General features: G+C 40.8%; 1 protein-coding gene across 5 annotated transcripts in view; it reads right to left on the bottom strand.

Moving 5' to 3' along the window:
• Nucleotides 1-24,033, bottom strand: part of GRM1 (glutamate metabotropic receptor 1) — a 194,739-nt gene that overhangs the window by 51,920 nt on the left and 118,786 nt on the right. For all 5 annotated transcript variants that reach the window (XM_039569366.1, XM_039569367.1, XM_039569368.1 and 2 more), the window contains exon 4: nt 19,355-19,590. In XM_039569366.1, the coding sequence (XP_039425300.1) occupies nt 19,355-19,590 (236 nt within the window). The remainder of the gene's footprint in view (nt 1-19,354; nt 19,591-24,033) is intronic.

A 24,033-nucleotide genomic window follows, 5' to 3' on the forward strand; every position in this document is an offset into this window, starting at 1 on the left:
CTGTGGAAAAATTATCTGGGGGCGAAGCATATTTTCCAAGCCAAAAGATGATCAGAAAAAACAAGGCTTTGCTTCATTCTCAATTAAAAAAACATTTACAATTTTTGTGAGAGAGAATTGATAGGCTTAAAAATTTCTCACAGACCATAATAAATGTTTCATTCAACCTACAACAAATGATCCCATCATGGTAAATTACTGTTTCTTTTATGGCTTCTGCTCCCAGGAAACCAGTTACTAGACTGTTTTCAACCAGAACAGGATACGTGCAATTCACTTCCTACTTTGATGTCTGTATCTTTGCAGCAGGGAGGCAAGTCCAAGAGGCAGCTAAATACGGTGAAAGAGAGGAAAGATCCCTTACAGGGGTCACATATATGGAGGATAGAGCTGTCAAAAAGGCACAAGATGAAACAGCTAACTAAATTCCCACTGTATGTGAACTTTTTGTTTGACTATTTGTTGGACAGAGCTCCTTTATTTGTAAGGTAAGGCTGAGGAAGGATGTATTATTTTTATATAAGAAAAGAGATATTTCCTTAACTTCCCCCTGAGCATCATTTCACCACTCTATAGGAAATAATGCATTTCTCTATCTAGAACTGCAAGTTTCTCCACTTTTTGACAAGAAGAGAGGAAGCAGAGCTTTCACAGGAGCAGCGAAAAGGAAGGAATAGCTTATAATATGTGGGTTCTACACCAGATTTTAAAACATGCTGATAAACATTTGACATCTTACAGTACTCATGAAGCAATAAACGGAGTTCACAGGGTTTCAGACTTTGTTTTCAGGATGTCATTAAATCAAAAAGGTTTTGCTTCCATTCTTCAAATGGTTTTTATTTCCCCAAGCAAAGAGATTCAATTCATGCAATTACATTTGATGTATTTTTCCCTGAAAAGCTAGGATACAATTACAGTTACCAGTGAGATACCCTGCTATTTTCTTTCTGAGCATGGTAAAATCTGAAAGACTCTCAGATACTCCTGCTTTGTTACATCTGGTGAATGTTGTTTTTAACTGGGATTAGTGTACTTCTATCCTTGTATGAAACTAGAGAGAAGAGAAACACCCATTTGAAAGCTGGATGTTCAGCAAAAGCTCTTCAAAAATTTGCACTAGAATTCTCTAAGGCATTAACAGGATGACAGACATTGATTGCAGCAATGTTTGTATACAAGGGGTTATTTTTTATCACTAGCAAATTTAGTCAAATCACTGATGAAATTTCTTCTCTTGGAATAAAGTTTATATTGAATTTAAAAGGATTTGGGTTTTTTAACTTATTTTTACCACCATATATTTTATAGATGCCAACTCCATGGCTAAAAGAAACCAGAAAGTGTGAATTCAGCCATCAAAGTACAGGTTCTCCCTCATTTCAGATATCTAACACCTAAACCTTGGAAGATTAGTTCCCATTTTATATATACTATACACACACCACCAGTGTCTTCGGTTTCCTTGTCTGCTTTTGTGAGTATGCCACATTATTCCCCAGTGTTCAAAAAGAAGAGTCTTTCTTTTGTCTCTCCCTATGTGTCAGAAGCAGTGAGGAAAGATTTTAATTAAATTTACTTTCTTGGTTCTCCACATCATGTTATGTAAGCACATTAGGGCTTTAAGAGCTTAGTATCAAAGACTCTGGAATAAGTCTGGCATACACAAATACAAGAGTGCCACAGTGAAGCTGAAACATTATGAGGAGAAATGACTGTACAAGTCGATGACTCACTCATTAATGTAGAGGGAGTGTCAAAGTCTCTAAGTACAGGGCAGGAGAAAGTGGACTCAGCAGTGCTGTCAGCCCTATGCCAAGTCTGAACTCATGGGTACAACCCATACACCACACAACTTGGGAGCAAAGCAAAAGGAAACTGACCTAACTCCTCCTTCATTTCCCAGTTTGCAGACTTTGCTAAACAGATACAAGAGTCTGAAGCTTGCTCCCCCCTCTACCCTCTCTGCCTCTTCCCATGGACATTCCAGACTCTCACATAACTATATGACTCCAGGAGGGGCAACAAGTGACAATGCACATAACTCATGCTTACACTATGGGGGATGATAAAGACGTGTTCGAATGTGTCTTTGTCCAAGAGAGCAGAGAAAGATTTCCTCTTGCATCTCCTTTCTGTGACCCAGAGAAGCTAAGCAGGGGATGAGAAGACTGTCAATTTTCCTAGGGCTGGCTGCAACCTTAAGTGATTGTGAAGATTGTGTGCCTGATGCCACACAATAATGCAGGGGTGAGCAGGCAGGGCACATCTGGGTGAGATATGGCACACTGTCATAGGTTAGCAAGCACAGTCCCGGAAGGGATGTCCTTGCTAAGGGGTGCTTACAGTTTCCTCTGGGACCCGACAGAACCTATCAGCTGGCCAGTTTGAATATGGACAATTCTCTAAGCCACTTAAAGTTGTGACCACCTCTGTGATCCACATTTAAGAATAGGCAAACTCTCCCCCAAGCTCTCTCTCGTTTCCGGCGCTGGGACAGGTGGCTGCGGGCCCCGAGTGGGGGCCAGAGGGCCCAGCCAGGCCCTGCTTGGGCCAGGCCAGGCTGGGCCACGGCCATCCTGGAGCTGATGGACCTGTTCCAGCCATGGAACCCCCCCCACTGCCTTGCCGTGGGCAGCCGGAGCGGCTCGGCTCTCCCCCCTCTCCACTGCGATAAGAAAAATTCAACATTCCAGCTGCAAAGCTGCAAGGCCGAGGTGAGATTAACCCTTTTATTGCTGTGAAGAGCTGAAAACCTGAGGGAAGAGAGAGAGGAGATGCTTAAAGCTGAAATTCTGTTGTGAAGCTATGATATATCAGAGTATCCTGTTGTAATTTCATGAAGATATGGGGGGGGAGTGTTCAACTGATAAGCAAAAGCACCTGCGCTGAGATAGGCAGATGCTGACGCAGCTGTAATTTCATGAGAAGTTTGGACAGGGAGAGATGGAAGTGATGAGGACTTTTGCTCCAAACGGGAAAGGAGAAAACCTCAGTTCCTAGAGATGCTCCCAGAGATAGTCCTAACGATGAAGATGATGAAGACCCTTTGCTCCCAGGGAAGGAGAAGGGCCTCTGTTTTTGTTTCTGAACGGCTCAACCTTAAAATTGTACCCCAAAAAACTTCAAGAGTGGACCCTCGAAAGCAGTTGCGGGAAAAGCTGCAAGTCGGGGGAAAGGACTCACACACAGGCAGAGAGATTCCTCTTCCTAAATGGACTGAACGTATTTGGAAGTGGGTGGCTGTCTCGTTGTGATAATGTTTTCATAGCATGAGCAAGAAGAGACTTCTCTTTCTAAATGGACTGAACAAGGTTATTATGGAAGTGGTAACAGACTGAACATCCTTAAGGGTTGTCTTTGACATTGTCAGTGGGAGAAGGGAGGAAGGTGGGGGGAGGAGGAGAGTTCTGAAGGTGGTATAATTTTTTTTTCCTTCTTTTAGGTCTGTTAATAAACTTCTTTATATTCTTTCAAGTTTGGTGCCTGCTTTGCATTTCTCCTAATTCTTATCTCACAGAAGATAAACAGTAATGAGTATTTTAGACCAAACCACTACACACATTCAGCAGCCCTCCCAGCTGATGTGCAGTGCTGCAACCCCTGTCTGCCTTCAGAAGAGGCTGGAGGAAGGCTGGAGGCCTTTGCAGCAATTGCCAGCATGGCTTTGCCAGAATTGCATCACTGGAGTGGGAGGCAGGTGAGGAAAAAACAGGCCTGTGTTGGAAAAAAAGTTCCTTTTCCCCTTCTCCATAAATCTGCATTGCCTGCTCTGTCTCTTGAGTTGTTTAGCAGCAAAAGAAAGGACTTGAAGGGAATATAATGCATCACCTAAGGGCCATGCTAACAGCACAGCTGTCTGTATGCCAGGAACCCCAGGAGAGGAACCCCAGGAACCTTCATTAGGCTGCCCCTGGCAAGGCGTAGCTCTCCACCAACAGAGGTTTTGCGATCTACACAGATTGTTCCCATGTATTTATAACTCCTGTCACTGAGAGCTGAAAGAAACTGATCACAGAGTTGAAAAGTTGCAATATATGTCCACAAAACTACGTATAGCAACAGGAAAAGGAGCAAGAAACTGGATAACAAGCTGCGAGATTCCACAAGAAGTTCATCTACAGGGGGACATGCTGTTAAATGCAGGTCTGGAGAAATCTACTTAGAGCAGATGGCTTGACAGAAGCTCATCAACCTAATAAAGCTTCTGTAGGGGATGACATTACAGCCTGAAGCCTCTGTGTTTCTTCCCACTAGGCTAAAATTCCTCATAAGAAATTTTTTTTACAAAAAATCCTAGGATTTATGGCCCTATGAGGATGACATGCTGAGATTCTTTCCCTTCTAAACAAGCCTGCAAGCCAGCATTTGAAACCTCTTCTGTACACAACCACTGCTATGAACTGTTAAAGGCTTGGCAGGAAATTTTAGTATTGCATCCCCTTGTTCCTAGCTTTTAGTGGAATGATCTTGATGAAATAGCTCTGCAGTGAAGCCTGGTTTTTAATGAAAAAGAAATGGAAGGATCTACAAAGTATAGCTCAGTGCAAGGTGAAAAAACTCAACCCACTTCAAAGCATAAAAAAGAAAGATTTGTACCCGTGATATTTGTATGTGTACTTCAATGAAATCAGCTTGAGAAGTACAATTCACAGAACATTCAACAATGAAGCAACATAACAAAAAAAATGGCCAAAAATTCTAAGTTTTAAGGTTATTGATTGCCTCATTTTGGCTATTATCTTAATTCCTGTTCTTTGGAATTAACAGACTGGAAAACAACAGAAGAAAATAACTGCCCCTATTTGAAACAAATTACTTTCTGGATCTTGTACTCTCAAGTAAGCATCAGTTCAAATGGTTTGAAAAGAAACATGACTTTGTATTTATTTTTATGGCTGCAGTCATGTGCCAAAAAACAGAAGTATACTTAAAAATGCCATAATGCAATAAAATGATGAACATTCATTTTTATGCATGCTCTAACAAAAATGTTTGGAATTAACTCCATTGTGAAGCATGCAAGCTGTAAAGATATTTCATCTACTTTCTGATCATAAAAATAATCAATATTTGGCCATTCTAGCTTATGGAAGTTCATCCCTGATTAAAATACTGTGATCATGTATTGGAAGGCTAATGGAACTGACCAGGAAATCACATGGAAATAGAGTGGCTTATTATGGTCAAATACTCAAACATGATATGCAAGGCTTTAGACTGGGAATCAATAAAACTTTGGTAGTGATTCTGAACTTGGGAATCTATCAAGTCAGAAACAGTTTAGGCTTAAAAGAAATCTACGCTAATTCAGAGAGTTAGGACGTAACATTAAATTATGTGTTCATTCTAGAAACAAACAACGTAGAAGACAATGTGAGGTGATTCTAGCATCTTTTTTTGAAACAGAGAGTAATTATTATGAGAGCTTGACAAATAATTACTGTGATTAATTTTTTTTCCTTAAATGCTGGACCGTGTGCAGTCTGCCTGCAAAATGACCACAACATGTTCTTTTACTTATTTGAAATTATTATTTACCTTCTGTAGCAACATATTATCTCCCAGATCCTATTTTATTTAGAAATTAGTATTGCATCCTATAATCAGGAATAAAATATGCCAGATGATTTTTTTCTTTGATTGAATAGTTTGCATATGTAATCAGCAAAGACACTGATTTCAAATCCTAATATACCATTTGAAATCCATCTTATTATTTCATTAGCTAACTAAGATTTAATGCCAACAAAGGCATTTGAACGGTCAGGCTCAGTCTTTGTGCAATTATCTCAGTCTCAGTCAGCAGCACAGTTATTTTAATGGAAGATTCACAAACAGGGGAATGGAATGGAATGGAATGGAATGGAACGGAGTGGAATGGAATGGAATGGAATGGAATGGAGTGGAGTGGAATGGAATGGCTTTTGATCTGTCTCAGCCTGATAAGAGGCCATATTCTCATCTGGCATCATGATACCCCAGTCCCAATTTATTCTTTGACTGATTCTTTGGAATTTCTTTTTGGGGCTTAGGATGGGTTTTGTTGGGGGGTTATTTTTGGGGAGTGGTGGTATTATTATTATTATTATTGTTGTTATTGTTATTTTCTCTTCTTCTGTCCCCTTTCTTGGGAATATGACAGCAGGGAATTTAATTTGTTGCTGTTACTGTGTCTCACATAGCTTCTTCTGTCAGTTAGAGCTCAACAATAAACTGTCTCTAAGCCTCTATCAGACACAGGGTCCAACAAGTGTCCTTACTCCCAAGGCCTCATGGAACCATTTTAATCTGATTATTATTTAATGTGGTTATTATTGCAGAGACTTTGGGTCTGCCTTCGTCTCTTGCTTTCTTTACAGCCTTCTCCCAGTGCCATGTGGATCCTCACCAAGATTCTCTAAGGACCGGATTCCACAGAGACAATTTTCTACATGACCTGAACTCCTGGGGAGAAACAATTAAAAAGAAAGAAACCCCAACCTTCAGCTTTCCCCTCGCCCTCAGGTAGCAATTTAATCTTGCAGCCTTACTCGTACACTCAATTAAAGACATATTTAGAACTACTATTCTTAACAGATCAGTTATTTGGAACAAGTCTAGCAGATAATAAGTTGCTGCTACTCTTACATGAGACAGGAATGAACACACTTAAAATCAAATTCCTTTACAAATGTAAAGACATGTATGCAGATTTTATGCTATTTGGCTAGTTTTAATGAAGCTTTTCACTCTTAATAAAAAGAAAAAAAGTCAGGCCAGATACCCTTGTAGATGTCCTATTGTAACACACTATGGTAGAAAAATGGAAAGTTCAGGAAATAGGACTGATTATGTTTCAGGTGTCACGCTTTTCATATGAAGCCTGAGACCTTATCTGAAAGAAAGAGATGGAACTCAGTAATTGTGCTGCAGCTTTCAGAACATTAACCACCTTACAATACTTAAATTAGTAACCTGAATACATATTCAGGCACCTAATTAATTGACTTGATTAATGCCTGAACTTCTCTAGCTGCTGTTGACTTTCATGGAAATTATGGGATATCAGTACCCTTAAAAATCAGGCCAATTTATCTAGGTCTCAGAGCATGCACTGGAGGAGCCTAATTTTGAGCATTTTCATCAGAAAATACTGGTTCAGAGTTGAAAATAAGCAATTTCATATTGACCACAGAATGTATTATCACCAGATAGGGCAAAGGAATTAACAAGAAATCCATTCTCAGTGTATGTTAAATATTTGACAGCAGCGCAACACCCAAAACAAAAAGTCCACGTGGAAAAATATGATGATGGTAATAAAAGACACATATTCATCTGTGCTCCTGTCTGGCATGGAGACAGAAAATGGAACAAATGACAAACTCTCTTCCCTCCATTGAGCTAGATTTGTAAACGACTAAGTAGTGGCAGTGGTTGTCAGTGTACAGGCATGAGATTCTGAGGACATCAAAGGTATGAGTCAAAATCTCATATTAACAGACCACATACTCCCCGCATGGTAGGACATAGACTAGCTGGCATAACTGGTCTTTGCCTATCTTAAATTCCAGTGGTTCTACATGAGTATGAAAAACAGCCATGAAAGATATCTAATATTTATTGCGCTTTAAATCACTATTGCTTTCAGAGGGGCTTCAGAATTCTTGCCTGACAGTGTACCACCCATCAGCCAGTACTACTGCTTTTCTCTTTCTCTTTCTTTTCTTTTTTTCTTTTTTATTATTCTAAGAGAACAAACCACTTCTTCCTCACTCCTGTTCTTAATGCTAAGGTGGTATTAAAACCACCAGGATTAGCTGTCAGAATACAAATCCATAGGAACACCAATGTGCCTTACTTCTGCAGAAATATAACTTACTCCAAATTTCTCCTTTGCCAAGTTTGCTGTTGGTTTTTGGATTTTGTTTTGTTTTTAATAGTCTGTATCCTCACACAAGACAGCCTCTGTCTGAAGGACTGGCTTCCTGGAGCCACATGTCTGCAGCTGATGGGATAGATATCCCATGTGCAAGGCCCAGGCTACACAGCAGCCCTGCAGCCATGCAGTTGCTTCCAGAAAAACTCCTGGCTTCCCAGGACCAAAGCCAGATGCTGCAGCTGCTCTGGAGCTGAGGAGCTAAGTGGTCTTGGCCACCCTAACAAGCTGGGCCATGTTATAATTTAACAGAGTACACTCACAGTTTTTGGTGAAATTAAGCATAATTTTCAAATGATTGTTAGGACGATCCAAATACTCCCTGTAACCCTTGTGATATGCAGTAATTTAATCACAAATATGCAGATCACAAAGACCTACTTTATTTTCCCTTTAACTGGACATCTGTCCAGAGCTGTGTTCAGTATGACAGAAATTATCCTTCTTAAAGCTAAGCTAAGATTAGGAGTTTCTGAACAATGTCTCCACGAGGACAATGCATCACTGATTAGCAGCAAACTAGAGCTAAGCAAATCAGAAGATAAAGTAAGTGGTCCTAATCTGTATTCACATGTTAAATTCAACAGAAAAACAGAAGCAGAATTCTTTCTGATCTGAAAGAATTTTAAAAGCATTCATTTTAGCCCACCTCTTTTTTTCCTGGGCATAGCCAAATGTGACAATGCAGAAAACACTGAAGTACTTGAGATCGCTCAAGAAAATGGGCCTTCATGATGTGAATTTTTAGACAAAATAAGCCTAGAAAAAGGAGCAGAGTAAGCTGGCCTTTGCAGAAAGTAGACAGTTCACTGAATAGCATGATGTGTACAGTCCTACTGCTTTAAAGAGAACAGCCCTGCTTTTTCATTCCTGTAGAGCTGAGCCTCAGTGCAGAGCTAAATTGAAGCTTTGAACTAGCGGGTTCCTCCAAAGCTATTTTTTACTGTATGAATCTCAAAAATCTCTGAAGGAAACCTTTTGAAATCATCTGGTCTAGTACTTTGCTGTGCTACAATGGATTTCTGGCTCAGCCAGCAACCCAGTTTAGCTGCAGTACCTTGTTGCTGCCTGTTCTGAGCTTCCCCTCCCCCTCCCCAAGACACTTGCCTCTGCCATGTGCTCTGAACCCCTTTGTTCTAAGCGCGGGCAAAACCAAATGTAACTCAAGCTCTTTAGCAGTGTCTCATTGGCCGGTCACCCCGGGGTCCGCCCCCAGTCCTCCCCCTTTCCCCTTCTCCGAATAAAAGAGATGGTCGAGGGAGGCCCCGCCTCTCTGGCTTTGCAACTCTTTCTGCGAACATCTCTTGTTGTCTGTTTCTTTTTGAAAGCTGCTAACTGCGGCTTATCTATTCTAACTTAGGCGAATCGAGAGCTATATTTCTCCCTCTTTTGCTTCTGCTGGTGGTATTAGCTTTGCAGCTGATACAGTTACCGATTTTAGAGCTACTAAAATGCTAGATTGCCTGTGCTACCTCTCTAGGCTGCTCGAGGCTTTCTAAGGCATTGAACTACAAGTGCTAGCCAGTAAAAAAGCTGAAAAGATACCTCCTCAGTATCTCACCATTTTTCCCTAGCTCTCTCTACACAAGCAGACTTCTGCGCTTCCCCAGACACCCCAGTATGAGTGGGAAAACAGAGATTTATTCTAGCAGCACTACTCTTCAGAGCACACACCTTCCATCAGATTATTCTCCCTGTGTATACCAATACAGCATATTCTGACTAGGAAATTCTGTGGCTTTCATGGTTTAGGTTTTACCACTCAGGCTCATAATTTATTGTTCTTTATGCCACTGCTTGCCCACAGTCTTTTAAGAGGAACCCATTTATTTTAAGAACTCTGCTGGCTATTTTTCAGAAAATATCCTTGTGTACAAAGAGCATCTCTGGGCTGCAGCTAGACATGTGTGAGTGTGTGGGTCTGTGCCTACATGTGTTAGCCTCCACTGCATCTCCTTTGCACCTGTATTTATGGGGTAATGCTGCCAGTAATGACAATCTGTAAAATTGCAAGCTGACTTAAAACTTTCCACCTACAGGTAAATGAGGAGAGGGAAGATATCATCTAATAAAAGACATGGGGTGCTGACAGAAGGCAGTTTGCCTCGTGTTCAGATCAGATACTTGTGTTATTTCGTCTGACTGACTTACTGGTTTGGTTAAATGTTATCTCTCTGCTAATTGTTTTGATGCACAACCTGCACAATTGATTTCTAGGAACAAGACAATTTATTTTAATTGTGTGCTTTTGTCCTCACCATGCTCCTGATAAAAGTTAAAATCATCTATGGCAATCTGAACAGTCAGGAGTGCCCTGTCTCTCTCTAGGCACAGGAGACAGGAGCCCTAAGGAGGCACAAGGGAGCATGATTCAGGTGTCCTCTTCCTTAGCAGCACCATCAGTTTACCCCTGTAATGGAGAAGGGTGAATGTCACAAACCTACCTGAGGATTTTTTTAATACCAGAAGCGCAAACTTCTACTGTTAAAATCCAAAATGGAAAATGCAGGCGTAGATTCAGAAAACTTTTGTCATATGCTGCTATAATATGCATGGTTCTGCAAATTGTCTTCTATGCTGTTTACAAAGGCACATGTATATTGCTCCTCTCCTTTATTTCATGATGATCTCATTTTTTGTTATGGATCCCCAAAGAAGAAAGATATTTTTTTTATTGTATATTGATAGACAGCCTGGTTTAAAAGTATTTTTGGAAATAAAAAATGTAAGCTTAATATAGCTGCTTTTTTCCAAACGTGGAAACAAAAAGCTAGAACTAAATGAACAAAAACCTGGCCATAATGTCTTCTCCAAATAATTAATATGATTTATCACAGATAAGCACATTATTAATCCTCCTCATCTTCAAGCCTTAAAAGCTTCCTGTAGCATTGCCTGGGAAATAAAATGAGACTACAGCTCTCCCATCTTATCTGCTGTAAAAAAGCCTTGACTAAGAAAGGTAGCAACTAGAATATTTTCAGACAAGTTGTCCTCCATGGGCTTCATTCTAGGTGCCCATTAAATTGAGATCAGTTTTGAGCACTGCTGTGATCACTAGGATCTTCTGCCTAATGCTGAGGAAAAAGAGTGTGATACAGCACCTAAGTATGTAATGAGAATGCAAAGCAGAGGAGAGCAAGGACAAGTCACAGGATACTTACTGTAAATACATATTTAAAAGAAATTATGGCATGTCAGTAGCTTAATTCCTTCTTCAAAAGCTTAAAAATATGTCTCCTATATATCACAAAGGTGATTGACAAGCAGTGGCTGACTTGGCAGAGTGCACACCAGGCTGTTGCCTTATAATTAGTTTTTCTGAATTATTGCAGTGGCAGTGCTTCCTACTGTAGGTGCTTCTGCTGATAAAAAGTCTCATGGGACAGGTGCTTCATGGGGGAGCCCAGCAGATGTTGAGATTAAAAAAATGTTCTCAGAGAAACACCTACATGCTTGTTTGACACAGCAGGATGAGCCCTAATAATGTCTGCTGGGTCTAATTTATCCGACTCTGAAAACAACTCAGATCAACTCTCACTGGAAATGCATTCACTCCTTCAGAAAAGTGTAGAAAAATCAAGTAGACATCCTGGAGTGCATTGTCCACTGAGATGAGAAAAGGAAAACCCCATGTCATCTCATATAGATTCATCAAAATTGGGTGGGTCTTGAGAAGAAGTTCAGAGAACCTCTGAACTACATTACTGGTGGCCTGGATGTAATCTGAAAGATGCATTGGCCAAGTATAGCTGTGTCTCAGGATGGGAATAGGCAGCCATCAGTCTTCTATCTTCCCATCTGGTGCAGTAAGTGCAATCAAGGAGAACTTCACAAACAAAAACAGAAAAACAATCATGACAGGCATGAGCAGAGGCCCTGTAGATCTCCTAAAAAGATGTTATTATCCTTGCCCTTGTTTCAGCCAAAATCAGTGGAATGGGCTGTAGCCAAGACTGTAATGTTATTTGATACCATCTTACATCATTGCCAAGGTGAGGGAAAGGGCCTTGTTCTTACATTCCCCTCCCGTGGGAGAAAAGGTGGTGTGGTGGGGAAGAGTTGGTCGGTATTTGTTGCAGTTTTCCATGTAAACCATCTCTTTGTTTCTTTGTCTTATACTTTTCATTCTTGTTGTTCTGCTATTGTTCACTTTCTTATTTAATTTTTATTTCCAGTAAATTTTTCTTATCTTAACCCCCTTTCACCTTCTGTGCCTCTAATTCTCTACTCCATTCCTGGACTGGGAAGGGGTGGGGGGGAAAGTGGGTGAGTGAGTGAGTCGCATCAGGTTTGGGAGAGTCTTGGTTGAGGCACTGAATTGGGGAGTACCATTTCTAAACCACAGATATCCTATGTCAGAAAACCCCAAACCTTTCACTAAAATTATACGAACTGCATGTCTGGATGGGATAAAACCAGTCACTTTTTAATGAGTGGGTGATTATGGTGGCAAACACTTAGGGATGCTTTTCAGAGAAATCTTAACTAGAGGCAAACAACTCCACCTGACATCAGAACCACTTGTTGAAATGAGTCGATTTCAAAGTTTGGGTATAATATTCCACAGACATAAATACACTATTCCTGTACTTGAACTGGTATTTTCATGTAACACTGCACAGATTTTTGTATTGCTGTATGGGTCTCTAATATTTAAACCACCTTTGCACAGGGCTCCACATCTCTTTCAGAGTATGGCTATACCAAATGTAGTCCAGTGACAAAATAATGTATATTCCCTGACATTTTCATCTCAAGAAGTATGAGTCTGCATTATTTATACCAAAGCATAAATGCCTCTTCTGGAATATTTAGCCTTCTTCCCAAGATTCCTCTGCTATCATTATGTTCTGCCCATGATTTGATATGTTAGGAGGATTTATGGTGGTCATCCAGAACTGGTTAGGTGTGATGAAAATTTATGTCTGCTGCAGAAAGGAGATGGGAAAAGATACATCTTCCTAGGACCAAATTTGACACAAGAATAGGGTGGACGTACAGATCCTTGGTAGGAATGATGGCAAGCAGCATCCTGTAAGCAGGAAGGTAACAACAGCACAACCAGTGACTGAGGCATGTGGTTACCTAACCACTACCACCATCCTTTACTTGGCATGCATCAGGCTGCATCTAGAACACTGCACATGGTTTGTGAATCCCTAATAAAAAAAGACACTGATAACCTGGAGTGCATGCAGCAGAGGGCCATCAAGATGATCTGGAGCTGCATTCCTTGCCTTTGAGGACAGACTGAAGGATCTGAGCTTGTTCAGCCTGCAGGGGAACCTTACAACAGCCCCTCATACCTATGGGGTGGTTATGAAGAAGAGAGGGACAGGTTTTTAATAGTGAAGCCTGGTGGAAGAATAAGAGATGATGGGCGCATCTTGAAACAAGAGAAGTTTAGACCGGATATGAGGCCAGACTTTTTCACATTCAAGCAGTGGAACAGGTTGCCCAGACACACTGTGCAACCTCCCAGACATGCTGTGCAGCCCTGGAGGTTTACAAGGCCTGATCAACCTGGTCTGAACTGATAACTTACACTGCTTTGACAGGGAGTTGGACTACAGTCTTCCAGAGCTACCTTCTAGACAGTGATCCTGTGATCCTTGTGACTCTGGATGCACTCAGACTGATTGCTTGCAGTTCTCTTGGACCAAGACAGGAATTAGCAGATAAAGCAATCCTTATGGCATGACCAAAGTATGAGTAAGCATCCTAAAGGGAACTTGGACTATGACCTCCTTTGGAACAAAAAATATCTACATTTCTTGTTCTTGTCTGCAACAAATACATTCACTGACAAATAACCCTTCTTCACAAAGATCAATTGAATCAATGAATGAATCATGAATTGCCCACTTTGTTCCACTTTGCTCTATTGAAAAATGTTTGTGCTCATTGCCTGCCAATGTATTTTGTTGTCCCAGCAGATGAAATGCTGTGAGCATAATCTGTTATTTGCATCAGTTCCATTACCAATTTCATAACTGTCTCTTGTGGTGCAGAGGAGGACTCATCCCACCTGGTTTACATAAACTCCAGCCATTGTATTATCTGCCAGGAGGAAAATAAGGCATTCTGTAAAAAAGCAGTTAGACATCCCTACAAGTGTTTGCACTGCACTGAGTTTTACACCATTTCTGTGTGAGTATGACTTGCATTTAATTTTGGTCAACGTGGGCTCACCATGTACAACAGAAAGATTTGCCAGTGAAATTTTGTGTGAAAAAAACACTTCCCTTACATTTGAGCTATCCCATCAGGGAGAAAACGTCCTACAAATTTATTAGAAAAATATTTGAACTCTATTACCTCACATAGACAGTCTATCATCTAACCTTGCTGTCAGTGTACAATCTGCAAAATGTGGAAAGGGCTGAGTTTTCTAATGAACTGAGACAAGTAGTGACTGTTCCTTGGGGCAGTGCCTGAGGCTGTGTGCTAAGGGAACCTTCTGTCAGGTCAGTCCTGAGTCAGATAGTGTCTCAGTACCTCAAATTCAGAAACAGCCTTTTTTGTTCCTGTTAAAACACTTTGTTCTGTTCTGACTTTTCATCTGAAGGGCATGAGGAATGATGTGAACTTCTGAATTCCACTATGAATAAGGGGTCCATGCAGAGCTGTAGGACATGCTTTGTTTCCTACGGACTGTAGCAGCTACATGGGATACATTAAAAGTACCTTAGTGGCACAGGCAATTTAAGAACAACTCTGTACTGGAAGTGGTTTTGGCCTGCTAGATATCCAGGAAACTCTAGGAGAATATCCATATACAAATATGTGTTCTCTACTGTGGTAAGTTGACTTCAACTGGCTGGCAGGTGCCCACCAAGCCACTCTCTCACTCCTCCTCCTCAGCAGGACATGGGAGAAAAATATATAAAAAAATTTTAAAACCCTTGGGTCAGGTTAAAGGCAGCTTGATTAAAAAAACAATGACCATGTATAGAAGAAAAGGAGAATGTATTCTCTAACTCTGTCAGCAGATGATGTCCAGTTGCTTCCTGGGAAATAGGGCCTCAGTATGTTGCTTTGCAAGACACATGCCTTAATAACAAATGCTCTCCCACCTTCTCATCCTTTCTCTCGTCTTTTATTGCTGACCATGACACCATATAGTGTGGAACCTTTCGTCAGTTTGGGTCAACTGTCCCAGTTATGTCCCCTCCTGACCTCTTGTTCGCTCCCAGCCTACCAGCCTTTGAGGGTGGGGATATGGGGTGGGAGAGAGCTTCAATGCAGCATGAAAGCTGCTCAGCAGTACCCTAAAAAACTGGTGTGTTACCAACCATTTTCTAGCTACCAATACAAAGTACAGCACTATGAGGGCTGCTGTGGGGAAAGTTAACCCCATCTCAGCCAGATCCAATGCATCTACATATAAGAAAGTTTCTATATTTGAGCCCTACTGAGGAAGAACATCTCCTATAGCAGCTGGAGAAAGAGGGAAGGAAAGAGAGAGGGATAGGAAAAGTCATTCCCTTACAAGAGCCACTTGGCTTAAACATTGCAAAGAATGAGTCAAAAATAGCTCCCACTCATTTGGCTGCCACCCAAGTGGGAAAAGTAAGTTGTTTAATTTTTGCAAGAAGGGATGATCCAAAAGAGCAGTAATTGCAACAGTCTTGATGGATTTCTTCTCTTCCCAAGAATTTGTTGCTACTACAACATAGTTCTAGTAATCCAGACGAGCTATTTTGAAAATGTGGCAAACTGTTAGGCATCCTACAGCCTACACAGAATAAAACACACTTGGACTTTCTTCCTTCCAATAATGCTTAGACCAGATAGACCTTTTTTCCCCAAAACATGCATGTACATTCAGAGCTCAGTGTAACATGAGAGTTTCTGAAGGACACCACCAGTCTTCTCAGAGACTGAATGAGGGAATTCAAGCAGTAATTCCTCTCATCTCAGAGAACGGAGATTTCTAGGAACTAGCTTTCTCTTGCTTGGTAGAGAGTATGCAATACCACAGTACTGCTGAGTCAACAGTAACAGGGTGTGAGAAATTGCAAATGCAGCAGCTGTAATTACTTGAGGAGAAGTCCTTGCCTATCCATGAATGATAAAAATTGAACTTCACATGCCAGTGGCAATTCTAAATAAATCACTCAGTAAACTGATTAGATTGTATATAAGTAAATTATAATGGGCAGGCAGTAACTGAAGATTCTCAATAAATACAAACTTTGCTATTAATCTCCTTTTTAAAACAGATAGGTTCAAATATTGTGAATATTTTTTAATAAGGTATTCAAAGAACAATGCTGTCTTGTGGGTTTTTTTTGTTTGTTTGTTTCTGGCTGCTCCTAGCAGCCTCTTGATGGGTAAATACAATTACACTATGCTTGCCTATCACAAGAACTTTTGTACATGGTTTTCTTTTTCATTATACAGTTTCCCGAGAAGTTAACTCTCCAGACATGGAAAATGAACTTGAGCAGTATGGCCTTTGATAAGTGCTGTCTATGCTAAAGTATGGGTGTGCTTTGTTCTCAGTAAGGACTAGCAGTGCACTTCTGTAATACAAAAGAGACCATGACCCAGAGACAGTCACAACACATGCTAATAATATGCAAGGACTCCTGGGACCACAGGGGACTCAGCTTTTTCCATGGTGCAGGGCCCTGTGTGCCTTTTCACAGGAATATTGAGGGTATACTTGAGGTAGGAGTAAAAGCTCTTAGATATACTGGAATTGATACCAGTACTGGATACTGATTATTTTCCTAGGGTGATATAGGTGTGGCAGCAGTACTTAAATCTGTAGTACCACAAAAAGTCAGAACATCATCTATTGGCACTTTTAATGGGTTTCAAATATTAGTGCTTATTATTTATTGAGCAGCATGCATTTTCTCCTTCAAATTTGTGTATGGAGATACTTTGTGAAGGAGGAAAGAGGCAATCCAGACTCATTTTATTAACAGAGAGTTTGTGAAAAGGCCTGCCTCCAAATCTGTGAGAAGTAAAGAACGTGGTTTCTTGGCACTTTCATACTAGACTTTCTTGGAGAGAAAGTCTCCACCAAACAGCTTTGAAGCTGCTAGTATTTAAAGTGACATTCTTAACCTTCCAGAAATGTCAGATAAAGACATATGCACAGAAAGCTCTGGAGGTGACAGAAAGTCAGCAGTCAGATCTGTGTAGTTAAAGAAAAATAAATATTTTATTGCCCCCAGATTTGCTGGGGACACGTAGATCTCTTGATTCTGTAGGTATGTCATTATTGGGAAAGATACCTTGTGATGCTTCCCTTTGGTGATTTGAGACATTTATGAACTTTTTAGTTGTGTGTGATAAGTCTGAGGGTTATCAGTGGTACACCACCAAATTTAAGACCTGATTGCTTTCCAGCAACGACTAAGAAGTACCACATATTTTGAGGTTTCATGCAAAAATTTACAGCTTTCTAGAGGAGGGAAAGATGTCTGAATGCCTGACTTGACACTGATAACTGTTAGAGTCTACCAATGTAGACAAATGATTTTGTGTTTCACTAGTATTATCAGAATGTAGTGGTCCCTGACACCTTGAGAAGCCCAGAACACTAGGCAGGCATGTAATGATACCTCTTCAGACCCTCTGCAATGTCCAGTGACTTCAAACCTGGGACATCCTGAAAAGTTTGGGGTGGGGTATTTTTTAATAAAGCAGCTCCCATTTGTTTTCTTCTGTGAATTTTTTTTTTTTTTTTGCTTAAGTACAATTTTAGAATCTACAGCGATTGCTGTCTGAAAACTCACCTACACATTCTATGCAGAAGTGCCCCATGTTGGCCATTTTGAACTCACCACGTGGTGAGTTCTCTTGCCTTTGATCCACCAGATGAAGGGTGACTATGCCGGTTCAGACTCAAGTTTTTAGTTTCATAACCAAAGAGAGGCTGGATAAAAAACTACCCATGTTTATAACAGCTGCTGAGATGCCTGAAAATTAAGCCTTTTCTCATCAGCATGAAATTTATTTGTGTAAATGGAATGAACGGAACAGTGCAATTTTAAGCTTCTTTTCTCACAAAAGAAGGTTGTGTATTTGCACTGTGCATCAATCACTCAACTCTCCTTAGCAATTTTTGCCCTTGTTGGCCTATATTAACTCCTTTGTCTGAGTTGAAGCATTCCTAAAGCCGATTAAATATTTACACCAAAAATCAACATTTTGGTAAAGTCCAAAGTTAGTAACTCCTTTCAGGAAAAATTATCAACACGGATTTAGCCTGTCTGGCTTGCCATTAGTCCCGCAGCACCCAGACTGGCCAGCCTGCCTGCTGGTCAGCACATCAACCCAGTTTTAAGTCAGTGACAGTATTTGATAATGTGCCTCAACGGTGAATAAGGGAACTGGGGAGAAACAAAAGGTACTGTGGAAGTTTTTATTAGGAAGTATTACTGATGGAGAAGGAAAGAACTAGAAACTGTGGGAATGCAGCTCAGGAAGCATGTGAAGACCAACTGAGATTACTGCTAGGGGATAGAAGAGGTCAAAATGTAAAGAATATGACTGAAATAGACAGGAAGCAAGGCTTCATTAGTTTTGTTTCTAATGAAATAACTTCCTTAATATCAAGTATACCCTTTTGACTAGAAATTAAGCATTTACAAACTACAACCAAAATATATGCAAAAATCATTCAGCAAGGATTTCATAGAAATGTAATCATCACTCAATTTACTAATAAATTTAATCTTACTGAAACATTTCAGTTTATTTTCTTGGATTTTGAATGAAAGAGAAAACCTGTCTATGCACAGGTACACTTCCCTTGCTATGAGGTAAGAGTTACTTCCATGTGTACGATGTGTTTTTTATGTGAATGCTACATAGTAGAAGCAAACTGTGTATGTTTTACTGGGTTAAGAAAAAAAAAGATAAAGCAGATTACTGGCCAAGTTTAAGACTCATCAATTTTCCTTAAAATTGGTTTTCTGCTGTAATATTGTCTGTGAAATTCCTGATCACTCAGTTGATCAGAAAAGCTGACTTTGAGGAAAAAAAGCATAAATTTGTTCTTATTTTTGTTAAAATTTCATGGTTCTTTATTTTTTACAAGCCATACTACAAACTTAGGCACTCCTGTCAGCCTTAGCATAGCCCTAAAACAAGAAAAGGGGGTAAGTCACTCTATAACAGAGCAGAACTAAATTGAGAGGAGGCTGTGCAACCAACACCAGACATACTCCCACCAGGGCTGGGATTATTATCTGTACAATTTGAGGTCATCATCTTTCTTTGCATATAAACAAACAAAAATAAACAACAACAAGCATTTAATTAAAAACAAACAAGCAAACCAAAAAAATCAAACAAAAAGCCAACAAAACAATCACAAGAAAAACCCAAACCAGAACCAAGGACAATTTTTTGCCAGGGCACAGATTCAAAAACTGGAAAAAAAATTTAAAATATTTGACAGGTTACCAGTGCAATTCTTCTGGAAGTTAGGATTCTCTTGAGGGTGCCCTGGAATGCGGCACTGAAATCTGTGCTGCCAGAACTCAGGGAACCAGGGGTTGCGCGTGTTGGTGTCCAGACGCAGCTTCAGGTAGTAGTCATCAAACGCCAGCACCTCAGGAGACTGCAGTTTGATAGTAATGCCTCCATTTGCTTCGGGTTCATAACCTTCAATGACTTCATCTCTGTCTGCCCAACCGTCACTGAAAAGAGGCAAAAATACCCTTATTACACAAAGACAGAAAGCTTGTTTTGAAAAAGTGACCAGCCAAAGGCAGGCTGGCACCCTTGGAAGAAAGTGTTTAATGGGGAATCTAAAGATGTAAAATTCAGGCAGAGAAAGCAGAGTGATAGCAACTTGTAATGAGCAGTCTGACTGATTTCATGCAGAGTCCTCATTAACTCATCCAGAATAATGAGGATTTATCCTTGTCCTTCTGGAAAGGTTATTTTGGCATAGCTTGTGCTGTGATGTCTCTGTGACTGAAGAGATTCTGCCTAATTTCTGCTGTTCTGTAAGAGGTGGAAACTGAGAAAATTAATGTTGATGAAAAGGAAAACGAGCCAGGAGCCTGGATGTTTTTCAAAATAGACCTCAGCGTGCATGGATTATACAGCTGGAAGAGCAATTCAAATCAAACATGAAGTGAGAAATGCATTCTGTTGGAAGAGAATTGAGTAAGACTACTCGACCAAACTAAAAAGAAAACAACATGCTATTCTCACACTGCATGGGATTTGTTACAACATGCTTTTTTCCCTCTCCTCCTTCTTTTTCTTTCTTTTCTTTTTGGTTTAATTAACAAACAACAGCTTTCTACTTCTCTGTTCATATATGAGATACTTTTGAAAATCGGAAGATAAAACTCTTGACAACATTATTTTGTGGAAAGTCTATCTTAACAGGTTTGAACAAAGTCCATTGGGCTTAGCATCTGAGCTTTAGTTTAGTTCTTAGTTCTTTTTCTCTTTCTTTAGGAGTCCATTGATTTAGTGTCATTCTCCAGTTCTTATTAGGGTCCCCTAAGAACAGTGCTTTTACAGTCTAATTTAAGTGCAAATAAAAGTCAGCCATTGCTTAATCTTAAAATGCTGGGCATGTAATGAGAGAAATAGATTATTCTGGCACCTCAGGTCTAGGAATATTGCACTCAGAATCAAATCAGCTGCACTGCTTCTGTGAATACCAGACAGATGAAGCACTTCCAGCAGCAAAGAGCTCAAGAGGAAAAATGCAATTGACCACTGAGATAAGTCTCAGAGTCACCCAAAAGAAGATTGCATCCTGAATTACAAACAGACTGAAACAATGTCCTTGTTAGAAGCCTCTTACACACAGCCTTGAGAAGAGTGTTGTGGTGCAGACCATTACCAGCTGAAGGCATTTATGAGACACTCAGCATACAGGTGCCTGGGAATCCACAAAGGAAAATAGACATGATTTGAAGTAGCAAGCTCTGGCACAGTCCTAGTCAAACAGCTGTAAGGTGACTATGCACTGGGCATGTGTGAGCCTCTGGTCCTCGGCCACAAGACTAAATAGATGCATGGTTTAGTTGGCTTTCATACTAACTTCTGTATCTGTCTGTGCTCTAAGCACCTGGAAAGAAAATGGCATTTCTCCATGAAAATACAGGAAAACCCATGTGTAGTGGGTTGAACCTGAGCTGATGGACAGGTTTTTAGACTAATGACGCTTCTCACAATTTACATATTTAAACCACATGGAAAGGCAGGAATTGTCTTTCGTTCAAGCTGGTCTGCCAGAAGGTGGGGGGGCCTTGGAGCCTCCGGGCCCCGCCGGGCCAGGGCCCCTGCACCCCCTCCTTTCCCAACGCCGCGGCACAGAGCCTGTGTCACTGCTGGGGGGGAACTGTCCCAGAGCCGCAGGCAGCTAAAGCCAGCCATGGACTGCTCACAGCTAAACCCATCTGGCATGGCTTCCTGGGACCGGCGGATCCCTCTCCTCCATGCGGAGCCGGCGGAGCCAACGGGAGCTGGCGGAGCCTCCTGTCTGCAGCCAGCACACTTCGTGCTGAACTGAAGAGGACACCACGCAGCCAGCAGCACAAAGGGAGCGAGGCTTTCCCCACCGTAAAGCCTGAACAAGAACACTCTTCAAGATGGCGGTGTCAGAGTCAGAGAGAAAGAGAAGTGAGTCACGTGGGACGGAGCTGAGCATGGCGACGGGAGAAAAGAGGGCGGTGTCGCGATTCTCGCGCGTAGCTTAAAAAACTTCTTGCATGCTGTGGTAAGAAACTGTAATATCACAAACTGTCTCTTTAATCCATTTGGAGTACATGGAGGGATGAAAAGTTCACGTGTGGCCTGTGAAAATTGTGAAGAGTGCCTACACCAGGCTATACAGAATTATTGAGAGGCTTTTTAGAGACTTATGGCGAAAAAAAGCCTTTGTGTTCAGGCCAAAGTAATTCATCCTTAACAAGATTAATAACCCCATGCGATGGCCCATGTGTGTCAGTGTGTAGGAACTGTGAGATTTTCATGGAAGAGATGTTTTACACCACAGCAGATTGTTTCTTTGCAGGCGGGTCTGCAGTTTGGGAACCATGTGCAGCTGAAGAAAACCCTTTTTTCCTTAAGCATATGAAAGAGACTTATCAAGAACTGCAACACTGACTAAAATCCCATGTTCTGTTACCCTTTGTGTGAGTTGGGTAAAAGGAAGAAAGTGCTGGAAAGGGGGAGGGGGTTTGCTTTAATTTCTTGTTATTTCTCTTTACTTTTAATTCTATTAGTAATAAAACTCTTTCTTTGTACTGCAACTGTTTAAGGTTTCTTAATGCTTTCTCCTAATTCTTATCTCACAGAAGGAAAATAAGTAATGCATAGATATTTTGAACCAAACCACTACACCATGTACTAAATTCTTTCCACATGGCAAACAAAATGCCAACCTCTGTTATGGAAGTTATTTAAGCCATGGACATATGGCAGTGCAGAGTGATCAACATATTCCTTTCAACCTAGTCTCAGGAACTCACAAATCTGTACTTTAGCATGGCACCTTCAAGGCAGGATTTCCTCTCTGTTTCCCCCTTTGCCAAGGCCTTGCAGTAAAACTGCCCAGAATTTCCGAGTTTACAAACTGTTGACCAATATCTTCATGCAGCATGAGATACAAGTATGTGCATGTTGTATTTCGTGTATAAAAGCGGAGAGCTGGGGGAGATACAGGGTGTAGGTCACAGGAGGGAGACAGTGATTTTGGAAGTATCCCAAAGGGACTCTCTCTGTCAAGGTGAACAGAAGCTGCTGGTCATTTCTTCCAACAGCCTGGGGTGCAGGTTACATAGTATTTTGTACTAATACAGCCCAAGTGATACCCACCTGGTTCAGCCTTGGCCTGACAGCTGCACTTGAATTGCTACAGGGGTGCACAGAGTCAAAAACCTACAATTTTACAGTCCATCCCTGCTCCCTGCCCCAGCAGACTGCCTGAAATTCTGGAGAGGGAAAGAAACCGCAGTTCAACATCTCTGCATCCGCTGACTCTTCACTTGTCCGTATGCTGAGGACAAATAATAAAATGTACCATGCACCCCTGACCACTTCATGACAGACCACAGTCTAGATAATCCTGGTCTAGATAACCTTACAAAGGTAAAACCATGAAAACTAACTTTCTAACATAATTCAAGATGGAAATTTTCACTAGAGAGGACAAAAAGACACAATACTTATTTTTTCTTATGTGGAGGAAATGTAGGAAAGAGATCAGTCTTACAGAATGAGTAATTGAGTCCTAATTGCATAATTACCTCATAATGTGTCACAATGTTTTTGGCTTTCAAACTATAGACTCAAGCAGAAACATTAGGAAGTCAAAAAGATTAAGTAAATTGAGCCATTTTTTACAAGAACTTCTTGAAATGAGGTAGTTTCACTACTGCTTGGATTCCTACCAGCCAAAGAATAATTATTTATTTTTCCTCCCCCCTTCCCCAAGATGTTTAGCTTGGAAAATTGCCACATACACTCTGAAGGCAAAACAGAGCAAATCTGCAAAGACAAAAGAAAGTGTACTTTGAGTCCTCTGAGGACAGCTCATTGAAGAGTCCCCCTAAACTGGAACACAGATTTTCACCTAATGTTTGTCTCTTTCTGGCCCCAAATATTTTTTATTCTAAATTGTTAAATATGTCTGATAAGTTTTATCTTCAGCAAAATGGGAATAAAAAGCACTGGAATCAGAGAAAAAAAAGTTCCTATGTATTGGAGCTCACATGGGAGCTTTACTCTATTTTCAGTAAAGTCAAGGAAGCAAAGAGGAGTCCTCTGGTTTCTTAGGGGATCTGTGCCATCCTGGCAGCTACAGGGTGACTGAGCTGAAATGTGCCCTAGGGGGATGTGCAGCCCTACCACCAGCTGTGGGAAGATTACTAGAAACCTAAGATCCTGTTATAATACCTTTTTGTATTCCTTTTAGCTGTTTATATACATGTTAAAAAAAGATTGGCTGGAAGAATTGCACCCTTGGTGTCATATGAATAAATGGATAGTGGTCCAGAAGATGGTGGGGAAAAAAATGATGGTGTTTTGCTGGGCAACAGCACGATACTGATGTCCAGATGACAGTGAGAATGTCAGTGACAGAATCACGACCAATAGCTGAGTCAACATAA

Source organism: Corvus cornix, chromosome 3, assembly GCF_000738735.6.
Source record: "Corvus cornix cornix isolate S_Up_H32 chromosome 3, ASM73873v5, whole genome shotgun sequence".
In the NCBI taxonomy this organism is placed as follows: Eukaryota; Metazoa; Chordata; class Aves; order Passeriformes; family Corvidae; genus Corvus; species Corvus cornix.